Raw genomic sequence first — 21,716 nt, 5'->3', positions numbered from 1 at the left:
CAACTGTTTTGTGGTGCCTTTTAAAATAATGTCTTAAATTTGTACACACAACATACACACACACACACAAGGATATGTTTCTGAGTCATTTATTCTCTAGGAGTTTTTTGTACACATTTTTGTAGTAATGCCACATTGGTATTTATCATACAGCTTAATGTTGGGTGAGATGAGTTCTCCCTTATTATTATTCTTTCTCTTTTTTACTTGAAAACTCTGTGCATTCAAACTCATTCTTCTTCACTAATCATCTGAATCTCTTTCACTAGTATCATCAATGACCCCTTTACCAAACCAGTCTTTACCTACTAGTCCTCTGTGAGGCATTTGAAATCATGATTATTCTTTCTTTGAAATTCTCCCCAAATGTGTACATAACATTTGTATTAGTCAGCTTGAGCTGCTATAACGAAGTACCAAAACTGGATTGCTTAAACAACAGAAATGTATTTGCTCACAGTTCTGGAGGCTGGATATATAAGACCAGGGTACCAGCATGGTTAGGTTCTAGTGAGGGCTCTCTTCCCGGCTTGCAGAAGGCCATTTTCTCTGTGTCCTGACATGCCCTTCCTCCATTTATAAGGGCACCAGTTCTATTGGGTAAGAACTCCAGCCTATGACCTCATTTAATCTTTTTTTTTTTTTTTTTGAGTCAGGGTTTTGCTGTTTTGCCCAGGCTGGATTGCAGTGGTGTGATAATAGCTCACTGCAGCATCAAACTCCTGGGCTCAAGCGATCCTCCCACCTCAGCCTCCCAACTAGCTAGGACTATAGGCATGTGCCACCACTCACTACATTGCCCAGGGTGGTTTTGACTCCTGGCCTCAATTGATCCCCCGCCTTGACCTCCCAAAGTGCTGAGATTATAGGAGCCACCATGCCTGGCTATCATTTAATCTTAATTACTTCCTTAAAGGCCTTATTTCCAATACAGGGGGTGGTTAGGGGTTCAACATATGAAGTTGGGAAGGACACAATTCAGTCCATACCAACATTATATTCATATTTATTTTATTATATTGTAACTGTTTTTCTATCTCCACTAGACTTTGAGCTCCTTAAGGTAGGGGACTGTATCTATTTGTGCGTCTGGAATACTTGATACATAATAGGCACCTAATAAACATTGTAAGTGAATAATTAGATGATATAACTTCTGTTCCCCTAACTTAGGTAATGGTATTACCATGCATTTATCTTCCCAGCTTATAAATCTCAGTCATTTTTGACTTTTAGCTTTTCTACTCTATGTTCAGCTATATCCCTAGCACTAAGACTTTTACCTTCTAAAGGTCTTTCAAGTCCATCCCTTCTCTGGCTCCTGGGATACATCTTGTCCTTCCTTATCTTTCAGATTGTTTTGATTGCCTCTTAACAGGATATCTTAGTCTGTTTAGTATTGTTTTAAAGGCTGGGTAATTGATAAAGAGGTGTATATGGCTCACTGTTCTGCTGGCTGGAAGACTGGGCATCTGGTGAAAGCATCAGGCTGCTTCTACTCATGGTGGAAGGTGAAGGGGAGCTGGTGTGTGCAGAGATCCCATGGAGAGAGAGGAAGCGAGAGAGGGAGCAAGAGAGAAAGGGGAGGGAGGCACCAGACTCTTTTTAACAACCAGCTCTCACAGGAACTAATAGTGAGAACTCAGTCACCATCCCCAGGGCATTAACCTATTCATGAGGGCTCCAACTTTGTGAGGCAAACACCTCCCACTAGGCCCCACCTCCAACACTGGAGATCGAATTTCAGTATGAGGTTTGGGGTGACAAACATCCAAACTATAGCAGTTTCCAGAGTTTCACTCATCCAGTCCATATTTACTTTGCTGCTAGATTGACCTTTCTAAAATGTCAGTCTGATCATATAAGTCCCTGTTAGTATCTCCCCATAGCTTAAGACTTAAAAATCTTAGTCTCTCAATCAGAGTCCTTTGTGATCTGGCCTCTGCCTATTTTATTACCGCACAACTCCCAATGTATTCCTATACTCCAACCTTACTAGTTTACTTACAGTTTTATAAATACATCATCCCATTTCATGTCTTTGCACGTGTCCTTCCCTCTTATTGGAATGCCCTTTTCAACTTCGCTATCTCATGATATTTTAAAGGTGCTCATAAAAAGCGTTCTCCAACTGTGAGGCCTTTCTGACCTCTTCCAGGTGGAATTAACCTATCTTCAGTTTTCCCATACCGTTTTTACAAGTCTGATTTTAGTGTATTGTAATAATAATATGTGATTGTACCTGTCATCCATACTAAACTATAAACTCTTGAAGGTCAGAGACCACATGTAGTTGATTTTTATATTCTCAAAATCTAATACATAGTAGGTACTCAGTAAATGTTGACTGAATGAATGAATGAATGAATGATGTAACTTAAGGCTAAAAGTGAGTATTTTATTTATTCAACCACCAGTGTGTGCTGGGCACTGTGCTAGATGCTGGGGCAAAGGAGAATCATAGCATGTAGGTTATAATAATTGGCATTCTTGGAAGAAAAATTCTGAAAACTGACAGAATATTTCTGTGCAAAGAGAGGCAGTTCCCTTGTTTTTGTCATTTGTATCAATTCATCCCTCATACTCTTTCTTATATATTTTTAAGCTGTACCATATTTTTTATTTTTGAAAATTTGTAATTTTTAATTATTATGGGTTGTAATGTTTAAAAATTTTTTATTTTTAATTATCATGAGACCTCTCAGCTTTGTTACTTGGGCATTAATTATTATGGGTTACTCTTTCTTATTCTAACCCCCCTCCCAAAACTACTCTCCTGTGGCTGCCAGTCTGATTGTCGATACCTAGAATATCGATCTATTGAAGAAGAAAATCTGTATAGGTGGAATTGCAGGAGAGTTTTTTTTTTTTTTAATTTGAAGAGGTTTATTCTGAGCCATATGTGTGTGACCGGCCTAGAGCATGGCCTCCAGAGGTCCTGAGAAAAATGTGCCACTGCAGGAGAGAATTTTTTTTTTTTTTTGAGACAGAGTCTTGCTCTGTTGCCCCACCTAGAGTGCCGTGGCGTCAGCCTAGCTCACAGCAACCTCAAACTCCTGGGCTCAAGCAATCCTTCTGCCTCAGCCTGCCGAGTAGCTGGGACTACAGGCATGTGCCACCATGCCCGGCTAACTTTTTCTATATATTTTTAGTTGTCTGGTTAATTTCTTTCTATTTTTTTAGTAGAGATAGGGTCTTGCTCTTGCTCAGGCTGGTCTCGAACTCCTGACCTCAAGCAATCCACCCACCTCGGCCTCCCAGAGTGCTAGGATTACAGGCGTGAGCCACCGTGCCCAGCCCAGGAGAGATTTTAATAAAAGTTTAATTATTGGTTTTTGGTCCTTATGATAAAAGTTTCTGATTGATCTTTTCTCCTATTCTCTCAAAGTCATAATCACAAGTATTCATTAATTACACTTTTCCAAAAGTACCTCTTTAAAGGATAGAGAAAAGATGTGGATCAAGAAACCTGTGTTAAAGACCATGGGACGAACATATATAGATCCTATAAGCTAGGAGTAAGGTAGGTCTTGTACCTTTTAAATTGGAAGCATAGGTCTCTTGGGGTCTGAGTTTCTAAGGTTACTTTACACCTGTGGTTCTTGTTCCTATTGATTTTTCTTTTCATGAACCAGATAAGTATTATCTACTACTAACTTCCAAAATCTAAATGTTAGTAGAGTCTGCACCTCCTGAACTTCGCCTTAGCTGAAATCTTGCTGAGGCTTGTCTGACTTCTTTTTCATCTTTAGCAACAGTAACTGTCAGATGTGTTGCTCTTCTCCTGCTATGAATGAGCAACAGTGGTCCTCATGATAGTGTCCATGTCTGAAGCACTTTTTGTCCTCGTGGTCCTAGTGGTGACTTTCTGTGGATCGTAGCCAATGGACCTGATGTTTGGCAAGGGTGTGAGAGCTGTGTACTGTGACCTCAGGCAGCTTCAGTCTCCTGGGACATTTTGAATAACTGGAAATGAGGAGTGGTTTGGAGCAAACTGAATGTTCTAACTACAAAGCCTCTCTGATTGCAGAGTTGCCTCACTCACAGAGCTCTCCAACTGTCAGCAGCACCTGCACTAAAGTGCTCTATTTCACTGACCGGTCACTTACACCCTTCATGGTCAATATACCAAAGAGGTAAGATTCTGGGATCATTCTTTCTCTGTAAAAAAGGAAAGGCAGGAAGAACCATTAGTTACTGTACTGCCCATATGAGCAGCAGAAAGGTGTTTGAGAAGCAATATGGTATAGTGAGAAGAGCCCAAGAGATAGAATGTGTACTTCAGCTCTGCCACCAACCAGTGGGATAAGGGAAAAGTCATGATCTACTACTAGGCACAGGTATCATATTAGTACTTCCAATCTTTTTTCGAGATAGAGTCTCACTCTGTTGCCCGGGCTACAGTGCCATGGCGTTAGCCTAGCTCACAGCAACCTCAAATTCCTGGGCTCAAGCAATCCTTCTGCCTCAGCCTCCCGAGTTGCTGGGATTACAGGCATGCGCCACCATGCCCGGCTAATTTTTTCTATATATTTTAGTTGTCCAGCTAATTTCTTTCTGTTTTTAGTAGAGATGGGGGTCTCATTCTTGCTCAGGCTGGTCTCGAACTCCTGACCTCAAGTGATCCTCCCACCTCGGCCTCCCAGAGTGCTAGGATTACAGGCGTGAGCCACCGCACCCAGACCCAATCTTGATAACTGTGCAAATATGCTCCACGATTAGAAAAATAGTATTTTAAGTATTCAAACAGCTTTTGCCAATAGGCACGGATTGCAGCCTGGCTCTCACTCCAGGGCTGTGACTTACTGATCTTTGTTGCTATTTGATGATTGCAGCTAATCCCTATTGAGAATTACGTTTAAAACTTTTCAAAATCCCAGTTAATATACTTCCTCGTAAGGGAAATGGTTTTGAAATAAAGATATTTAAGCTCTGGAACCAATTACTGCGAGAAGTTATATCAAATTCTTTTCCTAGAGAGTTTGCTTATGTAGTTTGGGTTAGAAGCCAGTTTCCGAAAGTCTGAAGGATAAAGATGGTGATACTTGATTTAATTCTACCAGCCTAGAGAACTAGAATATTGCATGTAGCAAAGAACGAAATCAAGAGAACTTAGATGTATTTATGGTTGTTCAACAAATTTGATTTCAGGAACCTTATGTCTTATTTCCAGAGAGAAACAGAGAACAGTGATTTTTCTGCTGCTGAAGCAATAAATCTATTTTAAATATTCGGATCACCCAATATGTAATACTGTTTTCATTCCCTAGTGGTGACCTGTTGCCCAACCTCTGCTGTTTTAGTCTCAGTTATCGGGGACAGTGACCTAACCAGGGGCTATTTCTGCCTGTTGACTTTGGCAGGGGCCTGGGTTTAAGGCTAACATCTTATCTTTCCAGCCTATTGATTAACAGTCTATTTTGGTGCTCTCTCCTTTTGTTGCAGGTTGGGGGAGGTGACCCTGAAGGATTTTAAAGCAGCTGTTGATCGGGAAGGGAATCACCGGTATCACTTCAAAGCCCTGGATCCTGAGTTTGGCACTGTCAAAGAAGAGGTGCAGAATCCGTGGGGAGTCTGGGTGGTATCATAGGTCATTCCTGAGCCCCAAAGCCTTCTATTCAAGGACTAGTACCCATAAGTACATGGGTAACCAGGTCAGAGTAATTTGCCAGAGTCTCAGACCTATAAGGTCACAGAATGGCCCAAAATGTTGATAGATTCTTTAGTTTTAGGACTTAATCACTTTGACAAAGACCTTGGATAGAATTTTTATTTTAAAAAGGAAAAAGTTTTATTTTGTTAGGGAACATAAAGAACCTAAGACAATATAATAATTTTCTACCTGTAGCCAAATCTTAGAAAACTTGCTTCCTATATAGAGCAAAACAGATGACCAGGTGTGAATATATGGAACTATATATCATGTGGTGATAATTTCTCATTATGGAAACAAGGAACTTTTGGATAGTCACCTATGCTTATTCCCAACTCCTTGAGTATCTTCTTAGCTTGCACTTCTCTTTATAATTCATTTGTTAAATATAGACTTTTGGGGGGGAAGAGAATTCTGGTTATGATATATTGCAGGTGCTTTCACTGTGGTTACAGAATGAAAAAAGTTGCAAAAGCTAAAATTTTATTTTGTAAACATTTCCTCAGTGAAATGTTTTAATAACCCTGTTTTATTAGTGGCTTACAAAATGAATGGAATGAATGAAGAGAATTGCATCTGGGAAATAAAGATTGGTCTTCTTTCCCACCTTTTCTTGACTGGTACAAAAATCTTCCACTTTCTCATCTCTTAAATACTTAGGAGACTTTCTCCTAAGAAGGCCAGATTACTTTGTGTGGTTAGTAATTTATTAATTCTTACAAATCTTTTTGAGCAAAGCAGTATTATGGGGTTTTTTTTTTTTAATTTCATAGAGGTGGAACTAAGAAAAAATATATATAAGATACCAATTGCAACTTTAGGGACAAAACCAAAGGAATAGGCTCTAACTTAAGGCTTTCTTATACATGTTTTTATCCTTTATGTTTGAGGTCTTACCTGAAGCAGTTGTTTGGTGAGACTCTCTACTTATTTTTTCATTGGGTTTTTTTTTTTGTTTGTTTCTCTAGGTTTTCCATGATGATGATGCCATCCCTGGATGGGAAGGGAAGATTGTAGCCTGGGTGGAAGAAGACCATGGAGAGAATTAATGCCGAGTATTAGATTGGGGGCTTTTGGAACCTGGTCACTCCCTGGCTGCTTCACTCAGGAAAGGGGACTAAAACCAGAATACACTAAGAAGTTTCTAGTTTGTGCTGCCAAACAGAAGCTTCTCCAAGTGTGATGGCCACAGGCCAGTTCTGTTTCTGTGCCTGGCATATCTGGTACTTAAAATCTCTGTCCAAATGTAGACCATGGTTTCATCTGGAGTTCCTTGTCCGTGGGAACACAGTGTTTTATTCTACTCTGAGGACAACAAACCGAAGGCCTTAACCAATGGGGATGGATGTTCCCGCTCCTGTAGGGGCATGGCTGCTATTATCTGGAAACTAGGAATTGGATGCATCACTCCTGTATTACAGTATTATTTTAATTGGCCTCAATGGTTGCATCAATCAGAGTCCCAGCATTTGTACTTACAGACAAGGCAAAGGTACCACCTTTCCTGTTTCTTTGCAGTTATTGCAAACCAAGAATAACTCATGAGGTGGGACCAAAGATGAAAGCCCACTCTTCAGTAATCTTTTGAACTGGACATGGATGGTGCTGAATGATTGGATGGAAAAAGTGCTGCCCATATTGTGCTATACTATGCTAAACTGTAATTAAGACCTTGGGCTGCCTCTTCTGTCTTAACTGGTTCTGCAGCTTGTCCTTTAGGCCACAAAGGGCCTATTTCATGTACTGCTAGTTTTTTCTGGGAACTCTTTAACTTTAGAGCCATTTCTTTTTCTTCAAATTGATGAACTTTGTGTTTGAAAGGAATAAGGAGTGAAAGGCTCCTTAAAAATCCAGGCGGGTATGGAAAGGTGCTGCTACCCACATCCTCTTGACTTTGTCTCATGACTTTAACTCATGGCATCTCCTTTGTAGTTAAAAGGAGACAGACTATTAATTTCAGTATTTCTTTGTGATTTACGAGTACTGAGCATGAATTACTGGTCTGCCCCTCCTCATTTCACGGCTGGAGTTATTTTCTATTTATATAGTCTAGGCTGATCCTTTAGGGCACAATAGAAACCATGGGGCATGGAGCATGAGTTATGATGGCAGGGTTGATTCTGGGTGAAAAAACTTAGAATCTTTTTTTCATGTGTAACATTGTCAAGTGTAGAAGCTAAAAGAGTTCAACTCTAGAGATTACTTAATAACCTGGGTTTTCTCATTCACCTACCAACCACCATCAACCAATCAGCCATTATTATTTATATATATAATCCCAAAAGCAGTCTGCCTGTAATCTCCAACGTACACTGCCAAACACAAGAGTAGGACAGATCAGTTCTGGGTTCTTGACCTGTCTGTCTTCAATTCATCTCTCCTTTTCAGCCATTTCAACAGACTACTCTTTGGAGCTCTGAGAGGATGACATCTTGTTGTTTTATATAGATGTGTCTTTTAAAAATAGTTATGTTTGGAGACTTCTTTTGTACTCATTTGCTTTTTGTCTGAGAACCATGTCTATTTTTATAACTCGAGTGTGAGTTCTATATATTCTTACATTCTGTATACTGTATTTATCCATTTTCTAGGGAACCCAGTAGCTTTTATACAGTCTCTTCTTACCACCCCTTGTGGTTTCAGAACAAGCTTTATTTTATTACAAGTATACTAATGACAACTAATTCCTGTTCCAGTTCTACCTGCTGTTTAGTTGTGGTGGTAGTTTTATGTAATCCAGTTGATTGCTCCTCTAGCAGAGAGAAGGAACTCAAAAGACACTTGATTTATTTTGTGTAAGTTTACCTGGTCTTCTCCTATTGCAGAATGATTTTTCATCAGGAATGACTAGGAAAGTTTGGGATAGTCAACCAAAAGCAAGAATAAGTCATTATGAAAGCAAACAGAAGAAAATAGTATATTCTCAGTTTTTTCCTAGGAAGTCTGGAGAAAAAGTCCTCATGTCACCAATTTCTCTGTTGCATGAATTTTAGTGTTTTGCTATAAGACAGCATGAGGGCTATCAGGCCAAAATTCGTTATTGTATTTCCAGTACCATTTATCTTCAATGTCTGTCTCTTAAATCAGTTTTCTTTTAGCAAAGTCTTACCATTGTGTGGAATTCAACTTTTCAGAGAAAATTAAATCAGAAAAAAATTTCCCAAGTCCTCTACTTTGTCTTTTTTCTCTGTATCTTTTGGAAAAGGAGCTGCATGGCCTCAGTGCCTCCGTAAAAAGCAGAAGTTGAGTTCAGGGGGAAAATGTGATTATATTTTCCCCCTTTAGCTCATGAATCTCATGTACCGTGGGAAATGACTAAGCATCCCTACTAGAGCATGTCACTCCAGTAACTCTTGTATAAAATGTTTTGGTGATCCTCATTCCAGTTCCTAAAGTGAGAGGAGCCTTCTGAGCAAGAGTATGTAATGATTCATTCTGTTTCGAATAGTTTCCTATTTGGCTGCACTCTAGAAGGCCTCCTGACATGTTCATAGTATTGTCCCCTAATAGCACTGGTGTGGGATAGTCCATCCTGAGACTGCTGAAGTTCACTTTCCTTTAGAAAACTAAGGAACTAGAATGCTTAGAGTGGATAAAATAAGCTCTAAACCATGTTAGGTTAAAGAAAACGACACTCAAAACAAGCCGAGTTCAATTCCTTAAAAAGCCTTCATTTAAAAACTGAAGACTCTTCTCTTCTTGCTCAATTCCCTAAATTAGCTGAGATTGGAACACTTTATGATCTGTACCTAAAGAATTTGGGTTAAATTCACTTGGTAATAGCAATCCTACTTACTGACCAACTTGTCAGCTCTTTTTGACCAGCATGGTTGTAAATTAGGGAAAATATCTTTACGCTCTGCATCCAATCCAAGAGGACTCTCTTAAAAGCATTTAGGTCATAATTAAAATTATTTTCATTTTTTTCCATAAAATGAGCATTATGATTGCACACTCCCTCTGTTGTCTGAATTTATGTAAGAGGTATAGCTTGCTTAAAATACATATATATGTAAAGTTATATTTTCTTAGAAACATGGATGTTTGCAGCCATTGCTTTCAAAGAGATTATTATTGTGTATTCTGTTTTACAATGTTTTCATGAAGACTGTACTATAGCAGAGGCTTCTGATTATCAAAGTGATAACCAGTTTTAACTGCCTGTATGTACCAGATTTGTGAAATAATTAAAAAAACACACACAAACTATGAATAAAATGGAGTTTGCAAACTAAATACTATAAATCATTTTCACTTGTGTTTATTTTATTTTATTTTTTTTGAGAAGAGTCTTGCTCTGTTGCCCCAGCTAGAGTGCTATGGCGTCAGCCTAGCTCACAGCAACCTCAAACTCCTGGGCTCAAGCGATCCTTCTGCCTCAGCCTCCCAAGTAGCTGAGACAGGCATGCGCCACCATCCACGGCTAATTTTTTCTATAAATTTTTAGTTGTCCAGATAATTTCTTTCTATTTTTAGTAGAGATGGGGTCTTGCTCTTGTTCAGGCTGGTCTTGAACTCCTGACCTCGAGTGATCCTCCTGCCTAGGCCTCCCAGAGTCCTAGGATTACAGGCGTGAGCCACGGCACCTGGCCCACTTGTGTTTATTGACTGAGCTTAATCAATAAAGCCATTTACATTTAGTGAAAGTAAATTTCCTCAAGTGATCTCCCTGGTAGCATATTTACTCATTATGTGGAAAGTGGAGATAAAAGATTACTTTATTGCTACAGATATTTTTTACTATTGGTATTTCCAATGTAAGCACAAAATAGGCTATTATTACCAAGGACAATTAATTTTAGCACTTCTTGTGAAATTATATGCAAATGTGCAAGTAAGAACCCCAGTGTAAACTCTGTGACAACAGTCTAATGCAAAAAAGGAAATGCACATTCCTTTCAGAAATGCGTATTTAAAAGAACCAGAATTCCCCAACTAATTTGAAAGCTGCCTCACCCAAACTTAAGCAGGCTTCATTTATCACTTCAATTTAATGTTTGCTATATCTAATTGTTTATCCCTGAATGCTTTCACCTGAATTCCCAATTACACACTTTCAACTATTATTAATTGGCTATCCCACCATTATGTTAAAATTAAGTATGGACAAAATTTAACTCAAAATCTTTCACTACCAACTAATTTCTTTTTCCATCAATCCACTTTATATCTCCACTCTACAAGTAGAGTCTCTCTGCTTCAAACCTTTGAGTCTTAAATTTTCCTTAATTTCCTTTATCCAATTTGTTCAGGAGTATTCAGGCTTATTCTCTCAGGATTGATATGACAAACCTAAGAATTCCTAGCCTAAACTTACCATACCTGGACTATTTTCAGCTATGCTTTCCTGTAATTTAGTTACACCTAAGTCAAACTTATATTCAAGATACAAAGTCACTACTTTTTGAAAAATGCTAAACAAGGTTTAAGCAAGCCTACCTAAGTGAACAGCAGATCCTGCAGATCACCTCATATTTTATATCAAAGGCTAACTTAGATCCGGTTATTAAATTCAACAGTTAAAACTGTTAATAATTGATAAAGTTGTAACATAAGCCCTTTAATCACAATTCTTCCATTGCTTCCTCCAATAGTTAATCCATGAATTTTACATAATCGTAACAATATAATTGCCCCCTCTTCAAATTATTTCAAGCGTGCCTTTTCATTTAATCTGGAAATTTTACATTTCTCAATTACATTGCCCACATTATTGTTAGGCAGCTGTGCCTGCTTAAACTTTTCCAATTTAAGTAGGTATCACATAGTATCTTCAGGCTGTTTAATTTTCCAAATTAATAGCAAAGTTAAATGTTTTCAAATTTTGTTTTAATTTTTTCCTCCAATTTCTTGTGTTTTTGGTATTCTCTGGCCATCTCCAACCGGGACTGGGTGATGTATTATAAATACAGCACATGCTTCCTCCTAATCTAATGTCACCTTCAGCTCAGAAATGTTTTCTAATTATAAGTTGATGACCCTACAATAGAAGCGTTCCTAACAAATTGTGTAGGTAACTTTTCGTTCATTAATTCAAAAGACATAGAATCAGCCCCCTCTGTTTATCAGATACTGTACTAAACTCGGGATACACAGAAGAACAAGCCAGACATGCTTCCTGCCTTCAACGGCTTATAGTTTAGTTTTGGTAGGAAACATTTCACACATAACAAAGCTTTTGGTTATTTAAAAGAATTCTATTGTAAACTAGGGGATAACAAATCTCTTTTGTAAACCTGTATTTTCATACAGGGAATACGCTTAATCCTGCTACAGTACACCAGGATGTGGGAATGTATCTTTCTCGCGGCTGCCCTTCGCACCATTTGGCTGGAACATCTGTTCACTTCACAGTCTGGCTGGGCTACAGACCTAAAATTAATCTTTGTAACCCATTACAGCCTGGGCGGGACCGAAACCCGGTCACTCTGGGATCCCCACAAGTAGAGGGTACATCACCTGAACCCTTTGATTTCACCGCGGGTGGCTCCTAGCTCCGTTCTCTACCGGAGCGCTCCAAGACCCCACGCCTTGGCCTAAGGCTCCCCTGCCGGCCAGTCCCCTGGCTCACCTCCCGGCTGCTCCTTAACGCTTGGCCACTCCCCTCGGCCCACTCTCAGCTCACTCTGCCGCTATTAGCCCGCGCCTCTGCGCCTTCTTGGGCCCCTCCTTTTTCGGTCGAGCCCTTCACATCTCCTAGGCCCCATTTTTACCCTTTGGAATGCCCTTCGTAGGACCCTCCTCCCCCTTTCTACCCCTTTCCGCCTTTTATTTCTCCCAGACTTGCGCCTGCGTTGGCTCTGCTGGGACGTCCCTGCCACTTTGGGTGACCCCTGTCCCGCCTCCGCAGAAGAGCGTACTTGCAGCACGGTCTTAGCCTGGGGAGGGAATAGAGTGAATCTTCGGGGCCCGTTTTACGACAGCGTGCGGCTGCGCGGCGTGGCTGACGGCAACGCCGCGCTGCTCTTGGAGAGGTCACTCCGGAGACGGCGTTGGTTTGGGGGTGTAGGGGGTTGGTGGCACTATGTGGCGTGTCTGTGCTCGAGGGGCCCAGCATGTAGCCCCGAGGACAGGACTTGGGGCTCGGTGGACGGCCTTGCGGGAGGGACCAGAAGCTCCATGTGTGACCCCGCGATCTGTCCCGGCTCGGGTTCGTTGCAATAGCGTGAGCACAGGGTATGGTGGGGTCCGGGCACTGTGTGGCTGGACCCCCAGCTCTGGAATCACGTCGCGGAACCACTTACTGCTGCAGCTTTTTGGATCGACCAGCCGCCGCTGTTACAGTCTCCCCCCGCATCAGAAGGTGAGCCCCCGACCCGTTCTCGGGACCCTGTTGTCCTTCAGGTCAGACTTAGCCGCAGGATCCTCCTTCAGAGGCCTTGGTGATCCTCCAGCCCCTCCTAGTGTCTGTCATTGCCCCTTGTCCAATACTCAGCTTTGTTGTAGCTCCTGAGCTTCCCGCTCATGATCTATTCCATTGAAAGAAGAGCTCCGGTCCTTCTTGGAAAGGCTGTGTGCAAAACATCTGAAGTTCGTGCTTTGTCAGACCCACAGGACTTTGGAGGAAGAAGCCTGTCACTGGAAATTATGAACTTTTCGTAGGCAGGAACTCCTTTTATATCCCCAGTGCCCAGTGTGCAATGGGACTCAATAAACTCTTTGCATGAAATTGAATTGAATGAAATCTTAAGCCAAGACTGAGAGTTAGGCAGCTCTTTTAAAATTCGGCGTTTTTTCCTTTTTCTTCTCCAGGTTCCATTGCCTTCTCTTTCCCCTACAATGCAGGCAGGCACCATAGCCCGTTGGGAAAAAAAAGAGGGGGAAAAAATCAATGAGGGTGATCTAATTGCAGAGGTAAGTTGTTTTATTAAAATATGGAGATGAATTCAAAGGGACTGGCTTTGCTGAACTGACTGAACCTTAGCTTTCTGGATGGGGGTAGTTATCCCTTCACCTAAGAAATTTGAGATATTTTTCACAACCTGATATTAGGTAAATTGTCAGCAGAGGGCCAAACTGATATTTTAAAATAATTCCTTCACTCAAATCTGTAATAGAGGCTTCCCGTGACTGTTGAACTGTATAATTCTAGTTACAGGCTAATCAACTACATACTGGTGGTACAAACCCAGGCTGCTGCTTTTTGTGTTAACAGGTTGAAACTGATAAAGCCACAGTTGGATTTGAGAGCGTGGAGGAGTGTTATATGGCAAAGATACTTGTTGCTGAAGGTACCAGAGATGTTCCAGTTGGAGCAATCATCTGTATCACAGTTGGAAAGTGAGTAGTGCCCTCATAATTTGTGAAGTATTTTAACCTAGAATTGAGAATTAGCAGTTAAAAACTTCCGAAGACTACTTTTGTGGGAGCTGAATCTGCTTTATAACCTCCTTATTTTTATGCATTCTTTCTCTTCCTTAGACCTGAGGATATTGAGGCCTTTAAAAATTATACGTTGGATTCTTCAGCAGCACCTCCTCCACAAGTAGCCCCAGCACCAACCCCTGCTGCTCCTTCGCCACCTACACCTTCTGCTCAGCCTCCTGGTAGCTCATATCCCACTCACATGCAGGTGAGGCTCAGCCTCTGAGTGTTTGGTCTAGATGATTTATCATTTACTCATTTTTGTTACAGATGGCTATCACACCCTGGAAACTGCCTTAAATGTGGTTAGCTCTTGTCATTTGGGAGTATATAGAGATTTAAACATGAAAATTGACAACTTTTAGTCCTAGCTGTTATTTCTAAGTATGTGAATTAACCTTTCTCAGCCTCAGTGTAGTATGCAGGATAATGCTTGGCACTTCTCATTCAGGAACACTTATGTTACAGATTTTGAGGCTGATTTTTATGTATATCTACTCACTGTGCAAGTAGAGTTTATGGTAGGCCTCAAGTGTTGTCTGTTGAATGGAAGTCCCCAGTTGGCATTTTCCTTTGACATGTGGTCTGTTTTTTAAAAGTGAGTGAAGTAGTCCAGTAGTATTAATAAATGAGAAAACTGACAATAAAGATTAAGTGTAGAATAGACATACATAGTAGCATTGCAACAAGGCTGAAGACAGTGAATGTAATCACTGTTGATTCTACTAAATCAGTTCCTAAGAAATTAAATCAGTTTATTAGATGTTGGAGTTATCCTGTGTATACTTATATGTTTTAGATGTGTTTTAGGTGTGGAAAGCAGATAAAAAACCAGCTGCCCTTTAGAGAATTCAGACTAGAACTTTTCCTTAATTTAGTTTATTTGTGGAAATTTTTGTGTAGGAATCTTTTTCTACTTTGGAAATAATGTTCTACTCTATAGTCTATTGGTAACAATCACTTATGATGAAGCTTTGCCTGGTGTTCAGTTCACACTTTTATTTCATCCTGTTCAGCAAATTCTGTTTCATTACATAAAACTTACTTCATTTCTTGCCACTTTACGTCTGTGGTTTTTGTGTGCATGTGTTAAGATTTTGCCTTAGTTATCCTTTAAGATACTGTATAAAGAATTGATTCTAATAATTCTTTTTTTTTTTTTTTTTTTTAAGACAGAGTCTCACTCTGTTGCCCAGGCTAGAGTGCCATGGCATCAGCCTGGCTCACAGCAACCTCAAATTCCTGGGCTCAAGCAATCCTTCTGCCTCAGCCTCCTAAGTAGCTGGGACTACAGGCATGCACCACCATGCCTGGCTAATTTTTTCTATATATATATATTTTTAGCTGTCCATATACTTTCTTTCTATTTTTAGTAAAGATGGGGTCTCACTCTTGCTCAGGCTGGTCTCGAACTCCTGAGTTCAAACAATCCGCCCACCTCGGCCTCCCAAAGTGCTAGAATTACAGGCGTGAGCCACCACACCCGGCCTCTAATAATTCTTAACATACAGATGAAGACAACAAATTCTGAACAAAAAAAGAATTTTTAAAAAATTTCTAAGGCTTGCTTTACTTTTTGCCGGTGCTTCCAAAACATCTTTAATTGAAGTTATTTTTCTCTTAGCATAATACTGTTGCTAATTAGATACAAAAGAGTAACAAGACAGCAACCTCAATCCATAATAACTGAATAACCAAATTCAGTAGACACGCAATCCGTAAATAGGAAAGCAATTTTTAATTTAGATCAGCTAATCTGATGTTTAGATTTTGTTGGGATGGAAGTTTCTATTATAAGAACAGGGTTTTTTTTTTTTAATGTTATTTTTAAAAATTAATTTTTTTAACTTGTCAAAAATCCCATATTAAAAATTCTCTGTATTGTGTACAACATGTTGTTTTGAAATGTGTCTACATTGTGGAATGGCCAAAATCAAGCTAATTAGCATATGCATTACCTCACACACCTATCATTTTTTTTGTAGTGATAACATTTAAAATCTCTCCTAGCACTTTTCAAGAATACAGTACATTACATTATTATTAACTACAATCACCAAAGAGTATTTCTTGGTATTAGTTTTTTATCTGGGACGTTTGGAACAAATGCAGTTTCCTCTGAGTAAAAAGAGATGCTAAGTACAGAGCACAGCAAAATTTTAACAGAATGGTTTGGACCAAGATTATTCTGTGAAAATGAAAAATTTCTGGGTTAAAAAAAGATGAAAAGATGCTCTGTGATTTGTTTGTTTTTTTGAGACAAGGTCTTGTTCTGTTGCCTGGGCTAGTGCACAGTGGCATCATCATAACTCACTCTAACCCCAAACTCCTGGGCTTAAGGAATCCTCCTGCCTCAGCCTCCCAAGTGGCAGGGACTATAGGCATGCACTACCACACCTGGCTAATTTTTAAAATTTTTTGTAAACACAGGATCTTGAACTCCTGGGCTCAAGCAGTCCTCCCACCTCGGCCTGCCAAAGTGCTAGAATTACAGGTGTGAGCCACCGTGCCCAGCCAGTGCTTAGCTAGTTATTGAGGAATTAATTTTGAGAGAAATCTTTCCCACTTGCCCACTGCTTTTTCTTGGAGAGTTAGAGTGTGGCTGATACTATACATACTTGAGATTTGAAGGATGATTTTAACTGGTGAGAAGCTATTCAGGCACTAAACTTTTGCTGTGGTGGGTATTTGGATTGTCATAGTAACTGTTATTCTGTGAAACTATATAGCCTGCCTGAGTGCTATTGTGTACAAGTCTTCTAAGTATTAAGCAGCAATATGTGTTTGCTTCTACAGGTACTTCTTCCTGCCCTCTCTCCCACCATGACCATGGGCACAGTTCAGAGATGGGAGAAAAAAGTGGGTGAGAAGCTGAGTGAAGGAGACTTATTGGCAGAGATAGAGACTGACAAAGCCACTATAGGTGAGATTTCTTCAGTTCTTAATGGTTGAGGCACTGAGTTTTCCAATGAGGAAGAGGATTGCCATTCTTTCCTGTAAAGAGTGAGTGATGATATGAAAACTTTATAATTCTTAGGATTCATTTCCTGAAACAGAATATTTTATAACAAAAATATACATAGTCAGATTTTTCAGTTCCATATTGCACTCATTAAATCAAGGATACATCATCTCAGAGATTATTCTGGGCCAGAGTTTGCTTCCTAGGCTTATTATGTTACCGAAAAGTTATATCAGAAGTGCCGTTGTCTAAACTGGACAAAGGAAGGAAAGAGGAAATAGGAGAAAATCACTTCCAAGGCAGGAAAATAGCAAAGAATTTAAGATGACTTTGAGGGAACACTGAAACCAGGATTTAGATCTTTTTCGTGGTTTGAGAATGACTGATGGAGTGTGTATATATATATGTTGAGATATACCACATTGCTACATACCTCATTTTTAATTCATTTTTACTCTCAGTAATAAAACCTATGTAGACAATCATATGTATATTTATGATACTTACAGATGTTTGTAGGTATTATGAATTTCTTCCCTCTGCTTCATAATCACCACTAAAGGAAGGGCTGCCTATTCCCTAGAGATGTAGTGAGAGATTCTGGGCATCCTCTGCATTACTTGGTTTCAGATTGTCGTCTTCAAACCCTATCATTCCTTGAAGGCACCTCGGGCTAATGGGGGATTTAAAGAGCAGGATCCAACAGTGCCCTGCCCCACTTCCCCATTTCCACCAGAGCAGTTCCTTTTTATCTTTGCATATTGTGCTTCCCCATAAGATTTTATTAGAAGGAAGGATTCTGTTTCTTAAAAAGAAAAAAAACAAAAACTTTGGAAATAGATCTGTTTCCCTGTTTAACTTGAACACCAGTGTCACTGTAGATACTGGTGTTCTAGAGACTCTAGTCACTAGAGAAGTATTACCTTGGTTACATTCTTTAGACTCTATTGTGGCCCAGGAGCCTTTTCCTTTTAAACATGTATCTTATTGGGTATTAATTCTCAATTGGGAAATGGAAGGATTCATCAAAGATGTGTTCATCAGAGAGAGGCATGATACTACAGAAAGCCAAGGTCTGGAAGGCAAAATTTGTCCCCTTTAATGACCTTTTCTTTGTTTTAGTTTTACTTTTGCAACCCTGAGTTTCAAGGTAGGCAGTAACTGAATAAAATTTGTCAACACCATAGAAAACCCAGTAATGCTGTATTTCTTTACATTGAATTATTTGGTATAATATCAAGTATAATCTCTTCAAAAACCTCCAAAGGTGCTTTTAGGGCTGAAATCTCGTATCACTGTCCAGCTTGGTAGCTTCCTGAATTTGACATCCATGTGGTTCTGACCTTTAGCAGGATGACTTATACCATCCTGGGGCCCTATCTTGGGGCCCTGAGTGTGCATGGGAGCTGCCCATGGAGATGTTTGTAATAACAACTGTCAGAACTAACCACTGTGATTGTTCATAGTTTTATCTGACAGGTATTTATTTAGTATTTAATTTGTACCAGATACTGTTTCTGAGTACTTGAAAAATATTCACTTAAATTTATAACGTTCTTACGAGGTCGGTACTATTATCATCTCCATTTTATAGGTAAAGAAACTGAGACACAGAGAAGTTAAATAGCTTGCAAAAAAATTATATAGCCCTTTTATTAATACTTAAAACTGTGCTGGGGGTTTGAAGGGATAGTGAAGTCTTTTAAGTCCCATAATGTTTTTCCTTTCTATTTAAGGTTTTGAAGTACAGGAAGAAGGTTATCTGGCAAAAATCTTGGTCCCTGAAGGTACAAGAGATGTCCCTCTAGGAACTCCACTTTGTATCATTGTAGAAAAAGAGGCAGATATAGCAGCATTTGCTGACTATAGGCCAACTGAAGTAACAGATTTAAAACCACAAGCACCACCACCTACCCCACCCCCAGTAAGTATGCTTCTAGAATTGAGGAAACACTTATCTTGTTCATCGCTAATGGGTTTTGATTAGTTGGTATCTGAAGTTTCTCCCATCTCCAAGATTCCATGAATCAGGAAGGAGATAGTTCATTAACATTTGGGGAGACCCATAGGGTATGTTGCACCACACCATTAACCTAATCATGGATAGTTTGATACTTGTAGCTTTTTTCCCCACTGCTGTCTTGAGTCCTGCTGAGAACAAAGCTGAGGTGACATGTTCTCTTTCTGCTTTAGGAAGGTAAGGCTTCATTCCCCATTTTTTATTGAATTTACTGTATAATATCTTTTAATTCTCTTGGTATTTACAATATTATAGTAGGTCAATCATATATTTGGAAAATTGGAACCTTGGCATAACTTGTTTTGTATAGAATTTAGTATATTGCCATATACTTTTTACTATACACTATCTACTTATAACATGAACTTTTGTTAACACCAAGCATAGATAACAGTTACATGAAGCTTCTGCAGATACTAGAATCATTTGAGTTTAAAGTAGATACATGTTTCTATCAGAGAAAACTTGGATTCTGACTGTTCTATGTTCATGGGGAGCTGGCAAGTGGCAGTATTGGTTTATTTCCTGAGATACTTTGCAACATGGGACCTTCCAGCATAATTTTAAATTTTGAAATTAAGTACAAACCAAAACCTATGTTGGTGATATAAGAGAATGAGAGTAAAGAAGTAGCAAGAGATTAAAGTGAAGAAATTCTGTGAAGTTATTATACACTAAATTCCATGCCTCTCCATGTTATCATGAAATAAGATAACTTGACTTTGTTCTTTGATGTAAAGTATTATTCTTATTATTCATATTGCTATATTATATTGGTTAAGCAGGAAAAAAGTGCATTGTGATCTTTGGAAAAAAATGAAAGATATTTACTTAAAACAGCTTTAATTTCTTAATAAAATGTAAATGCAGTCTTTCAGACCAATCTTTGAATTGGTGAATTAACAATTTGTAATTTTTTTCAAAAGGTGGCCACTGTTCCTCCATCTCCCCAACCTTTAACCCCTACTCCTTCAGCCCCCTGCCCAGCTACTCCTGCCGGACCAAAGGGAAGGGTGTTTGTTAGCCCTCTTGCAAAGAAGTTGGCGGCAGAGAAAGGGATTGACCTTACACAAGTAAAAGGTAAATCTGTTTCTATGGAATGGGTTTGTAAAATCAAAATGTAGTTGAATTTCTTCCTTAAGACCAGCTAGTGCAACTGTATATAGTTGTCTTAACTAGGATAATAGGGGAAAGGGTTAATAATTTTATCTGAAGGAAGGGAAATATCTCCCTTGTTGCCACCAGGGAGTAGGGAAACTTACTGTGCTTTATTTAGTCTGCCTAGGTTCTACCCATACAATTTAGACACCTTTTTTCATTCTCCTTTGTTCACGGGAACTGCTTAATTGTTGGTGAAAATATACATGCTTGTTCAGCAAAGTTGGGTTATAGGACTTGATTGCATAATAAGAAATCTCTAATAGTGCAAGGCTGACTGTAGCAATAAGCAAAGCAAAATGAAACATGAAGTTGGGGTGATTTGAAATGACTTAAAATAATAAAATTCACATAAAACTGAACTAGAGCTACCTGAAGGAAAGGGGAAATGCCTAGTCTTTTTCTCCCCAAAGAAAAAGTATAGCTTAGTGGTGGGAGCATGGGATCTGAAATCAGACCACCTAGGGTTTAATCCTGGCTTTACCATTTTCTATGTGTTAGTAATATGTCTTTAGGTGAATTTCTTAAATTGTATATGTCTGTAGATCAATTACTTAACCTATCTGTTTTTTCCATCTATAAAACTGAGATAATAGTGTGCATCATATAGAATTGTGAGAATTAAATGAGCTGTTAACAGGCAAAGTACTTAGAACAGTATCTAGTATCCATTGAATACATATAATAAGTACTCAATACATGTTGTCATTCATATTGTTATTGCGTGGCACTTAGTGCTTTTGAACTAAACTTAAGCTAAAATTTAATATAATTAAGATACTTATTTGGAAAAAGAGAGAAATTACTATTTTTTGAACCTGATTTGATGGCTAGTACTATAAGCGAGTCATTTTTACTAACCACATTTAATAAGCCCAGTGCTTCTTGAAGTAAGAATTTCATTCTCTATTTTTTTGGATAAAAAAGCAGACTTAGTCACACACATCAAAACACATGGTTCCTGCCGACAGGGTCTGTATAGTTATCAGATTTTCTGTGCGATGGCTCCATACAAGTTAAAAAAAAAAGAAAGCAGACTTTTCAGGTCTTCCTTCCTGTTAAGTAGTAAAGTTGCAATTTGAATCTAGATTTGTTTAAAGCCTGTTTCATTCCCACTACCTTTGCTGCCTTCTGTTTTGATGCTCTGCCAGCCATAAAGAAAAATATGGTTATTTCCCCAATTGCCCAGCTATGGGCACTCAGTGCTGGTTAACATTTGTCTGGAACCTACTCTTTTGTGGTTAGAAGGGAAGCCAAGCGAAACACACAAGAATAGAATGTTGTAAATATTTTGGAATTCAGAGGATTCTCGTAATATGGAAGACCTTTTTTTTCCCATCTTAATGTTATTTTACTAGTATATTGTCATTCTTTATGTGACTAGAATCAGGGACAGCAATGTAAGTTGGAATAACTTTTAAAGGGAGGAGGGAGGGCCTGGGTTAATAATTACATCTGAAGAGTTTAGACAAGTAAAGAAGGACCATTTATTGCATATTTAGCAAAACATTGGCTACCTTACTAAAGATACAAGAAGAAAAATCCCACTATTCTTACCA

The 21,716-nt window shown here is 39.1% G+C and overlaps 2 protein-coding genes and 1 non-coding gene across 16 annotated transcripts in view; all 3 read left to right on the top strand.

The window, feature by feature from the left end:
- The window catches only part of DIXDC1 (DIX domain containing 1), an 80,197-nt gene extending 70,503 nt beyond the window's left edge, over positions 1–9,694 (top strand). For all 4 annotated transcript variants that reach the window (XM_069470896.1, XM_069470895.1, XM_069470897.1 and 1 more), the window contains 3 exons: positions 4,031–4,136; positions 5,446–5,554; positions 6,622–9,694. In XM_069470896.1, coding sequence (XP_069326997.1) covers positions 4,031–4,136; positions 5,446–5,554; positions 6,622–6,702 — 296 coding nt within the window. In that variant the 3' untranslated portion in view covers positions 6,703–9,694. The remainder of the gene's footprint in view (positions 1–4,030; positions 4,137–5,445; positions 5,555–6,621) is intronic.
- Positions 9,695–12,305: 2,611 nt separating this feature from the next.
- Positions 12,306–21,716, top strand: part of DLAT (dihydrolipoamide S-acetyltransferase) — a 31,145-nt gene continuing 21,734 nt past the window's right edge. For 5 of the 11 annotated variants that reach the window (XM_069468943.1, XM_069468946.1, XM_069468944.1 and 2 more), the window contains exons 1-7: positions 12,306–12,956; positions 13,406–13,507; positions 13,809–13,933; positions 14,075–14,225; positions 16,814–16,940; positions 18,716–18,903; positions 19,926–20,079. In XM_069468943.1, coding sequence (XP_069325044.1) covers positions 12,678–12,956; positions 13,406–13,507; positions 13,809–13,933; positions 14,075–14,225; positions 16,814–16,940; positions 18,716–18,903; positions 19,926–20,079 — 1,126 coding nt within the window. In that variant the 5' untranslated portion in view covers positions 12,306–12,677. Of the gene's footprint in view, positions 12,957–13,405; positions 13,508–13,808; positions 13,938–14,074; positions 14,226–16,813; positions 16,941–18,715; positions 18,904–19,925; positions 20,080–21,716 lie in introns of all 11 variants that reach the window. The other 6 variants (XM_069468951.1, XM_069468949.1, XM_069468945.1 and 3 more) reach the window with 5 other exon arrangements.
- LOC138385626 (small Cajal body-specific RNA 14) lies at positions 21,048–21,173 on the top strand. The gene has a single exon (XR_011233846.1). It is a non-coding gene; the product is annotated as a small Cajal body-specific RNA 14 (non-coding RNA).

Source organism: Eulemur rufifrons, chromosome 6 (genome assembly GCF_041146395.1).
Source record: "Eulemur rufifrons isolate Redbay chromosome 6, OSU_ERuf_1, whole genome shotgun sequence".
Lineage (NCBI taxonomy): Eukaryota > Metazoa > Chordata > Mammalia > Primates > Lemuridae > Eulemur > Eulemur rufifrons.
This window is presented reverse-complemented; position numbering and strand designations above follow the sequence as displayed.